At 60.8% G+C, this 6,255-nt stretch overlaps 1 protein-coding gene across 1 annotated transcript; it reads left to right on the top strand.

The window, feature by feature from the left end:
- Positions 1-3,897: 3,897 nt before the first annotated feature.
- On the top strand, positions 3,898-5,755 carry LOC122733900 (fizzy-related protein homolog). Its single transcript, XM_043974613.1, has 2 exons — positions 3,898-4,158; positions 4,205-5,755. The coding sequence occupies exons 1-2, from the start codon at positions 3,898-3,900 to the stop codon at positions 5,753-5,755; spliced, it is 1,812 nt and encodes a 603-aa protein (XP_043830548.1).
- The last annotated feature ends 500 nt before the right edge of the window (positions 5,756-6,255 follow it).

Below are 6,255 nucleotides of genomic sequence, written 5' to 3'. Positions count from 1 at the left end.
ACATCTCCCCTCAGACACGGACTAGCTGTGGGGCCCTGGGCAAGTCACTTCACCACAATTTCCTCAAACATCCGGGGCTATCTCTGGTCGCCCTGATGTGTCTCTTGCCACTGGACCCAGATGGCTCTGGAGGAGGGAGTGAGGTTGGAGACCTTGCACAGCCCTCCCTCACTTTAATCCAAGTCCCTGCAAGTCAGGACATCGGCTTAGTATCATGCTCCTCTTTGAGAACAAGGACAGATAGCAACATCAGTATCAGAAGAGAGAAGGGGGCACTTTCCAGAGATGTGGCATGGGTGAAAGGGACAGGCCTGGACAAGAGAATGTATATTAGGGGGGCTGGTAGGGAGCCATGGAGCAGGACACCTAGGTGGGTAGCCCGGAGGACCCAACAGCAACAGGGAAGGTTGCAGGTGGCGAGGGTGTAGGGCAAAGAGTTCCGTTTGGGGCATCTTGAGTTTGAGATGTCTAATGGACATTGGGTGCGAGATGTCTGAAAGGCAGGTGAAGACGGGAGACTGGAAGTCAGCAGAGGAGTTAGGGCAGGCTAGGCAGATTGGAGAATCCTCAGCATGGGGACGGTATTTCAATCCATGAGAGCAGCAAGTTAGAGGAAGAAGAGAAAGGGTCCAAGCCTAGAACCCTCTGGGCCCCTCCTAGTCAGTGGGTGGGACCTGGAGGAGGATGCAGCAGAGGAGCCTGGGAAGGAGTGTTCTGAGAGGGAGAAGGAGAGCCAGGAGAGAGAGGTGCCCCCAAAGGCTGCAGAGGAGAGGGCCTCAGAGAGGAGGAGTGCTGGGTGGTGGGAAAGGCCGCAGAAGGATTGAGGACAAGGAGAGTGGAGGAAGGCCACTGGGTTGCAAGGCAGGCTTGCCTAGTTACAGCTCCACACAGCGGCTGGCCGTTGAAGATCCAACTCCTCCCAATGTCTTCCTTTATGGAGGGTCGGCACTGAACGCTCAGGTCACTCCCCTTGGCATCTGATGCCCTGCCTGCTTTCAGCTCCCCAGAACGAGGGCTTGCCCCTGCCTGGTCGCCCCTCCCGGCCCCCGCCTGGCGCCTCCCACCTCCCTTGGCTGTGTTGTCTCCCCCTCTAGAAGGCAGGCCCCTTGAGGTCAGGGACTGGCTTTCTGTTTCTTAATTGTATCCCCAGGCTTAGTACAGAGCCTGGCATGTGGCATTCGGCATGCGGCACGTGGCGCCGACCAAGTGTTTGTTGGACTGGGTCACGTAGAGATCATGGCTGAGTCTGGAGAGAGCCGCTTCTGTCGAATGAGGAGGGAAGAAGGCAGAGTGGGAGGGCTCAGCAAGTGAGTGAGAAGAGAGCAAGTGGAGGGGCCTCGCAGAGAGGACCTTCCCTAGAGAAGACTGGCCACAGGGCCAAAGAGAGCTGGCACCCCAGCTACCAGGGATGGAAGGCCCAAGGGAGGGTATTTCTCAGGATGGGGGAAACGTGAACATGTGTGTAGGCAGTAGGGAAGGAGCCAGGAGCCAGGGAGAGATGGAGGGTAGGTGGCAGAGTGGGGGGATGCCAGAGGGGGCGACCTGTTGGAGGAGACGGAACGGAAGGGGATCGCTTGAGCACGTGGCAGCGTCAGGCTCGGTCAGCAGAAATGCCACCCCGGTTCCCATGAGGCAGGGGTGATGGAGGAGAGAGTGGCAGAAGGAGTGGGAGGGATAGGGGATAAGGAGGAGTGGGAGAAGAGGGAGTTCATGGCCAATGGCCCCAGTTCCGTCTAAAATAGGAGGCCAAGGTCTCAGCTGAGAGAGAGCAGGGGCAGGGGCGTGGGCATAGGAGGTAGGAGGAGGGGTGAGACAGTTTGGCAGAGCCACTGTGCAGAGCATGCGAGTGAGCTGACCCGGGAGGGGGCACAGTGGGTTCGTCTAGGGCAGTGAGGAAGGGGTGGAGGTTGTGTCCCATGGAAGGGTAGGGGCCGCAGTCAGAGAACGGGTCCCTACGTTCCTTGAGCAGCGGATGTGTGGAGGAGGGAAGGCAAGGCAGGGGATGGGGGGAGTGACCCAAGGCTGAGACGTGGCCTAATCGGTGACGGGATACGGGGGCAGGCATTCCATAGAGGAGGACAGTGTACAGTTGAACTGGTTCACCAAGGGGTCAGCATGAGGAGACGAGCAGAGCGTGCCTAGTGGGAGGGAGACGGCCGAGGGCTCCGAGGCCGTGGAGGTCATGGCGTGGACAAAGAGGAGAGCTTGATAAGGGGAGGCCGGCGCAGAGGTGGGAAGCCAATAGCCTGGCTTTCCGTGGTGATTCTCCAGTCAGATGAGGGCACTGCAGAACTCTTGTACGTGGAGGTGGCTTCTTGGGCTTGGGTGGGGGGGGGGTGGCAGGACCCAGGGCATGGCCGTCTTCATGTGTGGCTGGGGTAGGGTGGAAGAGGAGCCCTTGGTCCCCCTCCTTAGGCCCCAAACCAAAGTTCTCATGGATCTTCATGGAAATCTGTCTCCTCCACAGAGCCACATCTGCAGGGAGAGCACCTGGCTGTCCCTCTTCCTCTTCTTCTGTCCTTGACTGAGACCCCCTGAGGCGCCTCCCCCCAGACTGACCTGGGTCACTCTGCCCCACTGAGATCAGGTAAGGCACCTCCTCCCAGATCCAGGCCCCAGAGCTAATGCTGCCTCGCTGGGAAGGACAGACCCACGTCAGCTGGAAAAACCCCGTTGGCGTATGAGTGCCTGTCTCTAGCCATCTTTCCTGTCTTCTGCCCTGGCCTGAGACAACCCCCCCCCCCCGCCCCCCACTGCCTCCCTATCCTTCCCCTCCCCAACTGCCCTTGGCCGTTCTGCCCAGACTCAGAATCCCCTGGGCTGCCTCCTCCCAGACTGGCCTTGGCCTTTCTGCCTATACCGGGATCCAGTAAGGAGCCCGCACCCAGACTTGGGCCCTCCTGGGTCCGGCCCCACCTCCCGAGTCTGAGGTTGCCCTGCCTCAGTCGTCTCCCCAGATGGAGATTGGCAAAGACGGGCCTCCCCGACTGACCCTGGCCATCCTCCACAGACCCGGGTCCCCAGAGGACAGTGTCTCTTCTCCGAACGAAGGAGCTCAGGCTTTAGCCCTCAGGGATCAAGGGTTCGAGCGTCAGGCCCCTCTGCCTGCTCCAGAGATTGGGAGCACCTCTCTTCCCGTGGTGGCCTTGGCCATCGTCCCTTAATTCAGGTGGCTCCTCCCCAGCCGATGGAGGCCATCTGGCCTCAGGGATGCAGGCCCCAAGTCTAAACCAGCACCTGCCCTCACGCTCTCCTGACTGAGATCCTGGAAGGCATCTCTTCCCAGACCGGCCTTGGCCATTGGCCCTCACCCCACTTGATCCCAGCCTTCTCCCCTGCTGAGAACCCCAATGACCTCTGCCTCCTTCACAGACCCCAGCCTGAAGTGAGGACCCCAGGGGCCTGGGGGTGCTCGTCTCTGCATCTGCCCAGGCTTTGGCCCTGGACCGAGATCCATGGCAGAGGTGTCTTCTGCCAGGGTGAGCGGGACTGTTCTCCTCACACTGAGAGCTGGTAAGATCTTTCCTCTCCGACTGAGCTTGCTTTTCACCCTTTGACGATCCAGGCCCAGAATCCAAGTCAGCCCCCAAGACTCCTTCTTCCCTGGCAGAAGTCCAGAGTGGAGGCTCCTCCCAGATCGACCTTGGCCACCAAGCCTCGTGGCTCCACGCCCTGGGTGGCAGCCAGTGCCAGCCACCTTTCTCTCCTGGCCAGGTCTTCCCAGACTGTCCTTGGCCATCCATCAACCTATCCAGCTGTCAATCCACAGACTATTTGCCAGGCACCACGCTAAGCGTCAGGGATGCCAAAAGGAGGCCAAAGACCGTGCCTGCCCCCAAGGAGCTTACAGGCCCCGAGTCCCAAGCCACTGCAGCCCTGCCTCCTCCCCCTACCTAGATGGCACAAGGTGTTTCCTCCCATACTGACCTTGCTTATTCTCCCCAGGCCCAAGATTCCAAAATTCCCTGGCTCCCCACGACCACCTCCTCCACCTCCCAAGATCAAGAGAGGTACCTCCTTCCAGATGTTCCTTGGCACTTGCCCCTGGTGGATCCTGAGCTCCTGGGGGACCCAGTGCTGTCTCACCCACCCCCAGCTCTACTCCCCTACCATCCTCAGAAGGCATCTCCACCACTGACCCACCTCCAGAGTGACCGTGTGAGTGTCCGTCTGTCCGTCCATCCGTCTGCCTGGCCCTCTGCAGGCTGCTCTCAGCAGCCGAGGGCCAGCATCAGGGGCTAGTCCTGTGGCTGTCCTGACTTCACCAAAGGGCCTGTTCCGGCCAGGCCGAGACACCAGGAGATCCCCAGAGAGCCGCCAGTCTGTCACCTGGGGAGCCAAGATGAGCTGGCTTCTGACAGGGTACGCTTCTCCAGCGCCCTGTCCCAGCGATCCTGGAGACCGCTTCATCCCCTCCAGAACTGGATCCGACTGGAGCCTGAAATTCCAGAGAGCAGAAGACGCTGAGAAGTCACCGAGGCAGACGGGGGAACCCGGAGGAGGGGACACTTTGGGCACCAGCAGAGAGATCCCGGTCTACTCCGCCTTACTGAAGAACGAGCTGCTAGGAGCTGGCATCGAGAGAGTCCAGTATGCCTGGAGAGGGGGGCAATGGCTGCTGCAGCCGGGCACCCCAGCGAAGCAGGACCTCTTTGTGTATTCTCCGGGCCCCAAGGGCCGGGGACCTGACGCTGCCGGGAGCGAAGCCTCTCAGTTTGCCTTGTCCTCCATCAGCCCCCAAAGCCAGGCCTTACTCAGGTTGCAGAAGAAGCCCTCGAGAAAAGTCCCCCCAAAGCCTTTCAAAATCCTGCGGGCCCCGGAGCTGCAGAACAACTTCTGCCTCAACCTACTGGACTGGTCTCCCCTCAACATCGTCTCTGTAGCCCTGGGCTCCCGGGCCTTTCTGTGGAATGCCGTTACGTACCAGGTGACCAGGCTGTGTGACCTGGCTGTGGAGGGCGATTCCGTGACCTCCACGTGCTGGTCCAGAGAGGGGAATTTGCTGGCAGTCGGCACGCACAACGGCTTCGTGCAGATCTGGGACGTGGCAGCGGAGAAGAAGGTGTCCGTGCTGGACGGGCACCGATCCCGAGTCGGTGTGCTGGCCTGGAATCAGGAGCAGATTTCTTCCGGGAGCCGAGACGCCACGATCATCCAGAGAGACTTCCGCACCCCGGCCCTGCAGTCTGAGCGCCAGCTGCATGGCCACAGCAGGGAGGTGTGTGGGCTCCAGTGGTCCACGAATGGCCGCCTGCTGGCCTCCAGTGGCAGGGACAACACCATTCTGCTGTGGAACCGCTCCAGCCTGCATCCCGTGCAGCAGTACACCAGACATAAGGGGGCCGTGAGGGCCATCGCGTGGTCTCCCCACCAGCAAGGCCTGCTGGCGTCGGGGGGCGCAGCCACTGACCGCAGCATCCATTTCTGGAACACGCTGACGGAGCAGACCCTGCACATCATCCATACCGGCTCCCAGGTCTGCAACCTGGCCTGGTCCCGACACAGCAACGAGCTGGTCAGCACCCATGGCTCCCCGGAGAACCAGGTCGCCATGTGGAAGTACCCCTCCCTGACCCAAGTGGCCAAGCTCACGGGCCACACCTGCCGCGTCCTCTATCTCACCACGTCTCCAGATGGTCAGGTCATAGCCACGGGCGCGGCTGACGGCACTCTGAGGTTCTGGGATGTCTTTGTCAAACCCCGTCCGAGGAGGCCATCCCCGTCTGTCCTCGATCTCTTCAGTCACGTGCGGTAACTGCCCGACTCACGCTCCAGGACCACCTGGGCCGCTCGGCCCAAATACCCCTGACTCTGAGCAGCAGGCGTGGCAAGGACCCCAACGGCCAGCTGGCAAGGGGGGAAAAGGGGGTGGACCTGGGCAAACCTTCCTTCCGAGGCATCGCTCTTTGCAGGACTGTGGACCCTGGCCAAGGAGATGTGGGCAGAGCGCAAGCTTGGGGGTGGGGGAAGCACTCCCATTTTAGGAGCCCATCCTTCCCAGAGAGGGAGCTGAAGGAAGAGAACCTCCATTTCACACACTGGACCAGCCTGCTGTGGCCAGAACAAAGAAACCTCACCTTTCCTCTTCTGCCCTGGCATCTCTGGGAAGAGACAGACAAACTGGCTTCTTTTGGGGGACTGTTGTTCTCTGGGGTGGGGGCGGCAGGGGGATCGTTGTGAAAGTTGGGGGAGGGAGGGGGTAGGCTGCGGGTGACCTCAGGCTCAGGGCAGGCCCTGCTCCTCCATCTAGATGGG

Source organism: Dromiciops gliroides, chromosome X (assembly GCF_019393635.1).
Source record: "Dromiciops gliroides isolate mDroGli1 chromosome X, mDroGli1.pri, whole genome shotgun sequence".
Classification (NCBI taxonomy): Eukaryota; Metazoa; Chordata; class Mammalia; order Microbiotheria; family Microbiotheriidae; genus Dromiciops; species Dromiciops gliroides.
This window is presented reverse-complemented; position numbering and strand designations above follow the sequence as displayed.

Bases quoted from the DNA above. Each gene is read 5' to 3' on its own strand.
- LOC122733900 (XM_043974613.1), top strand. From the start codon at position 3,898: ATGGCACAAGGTGTTTCCTCCCATACTGACCTTGCTTATTCTCCCCAG. The intron at 4,159-4,204 runs GTGAGTGTCCGT...GGCCCTCTGCAG, and splicing joins CCCACCTCCAGAGTGACCGT to GCTGCTCTCAGCAGCCGAGG.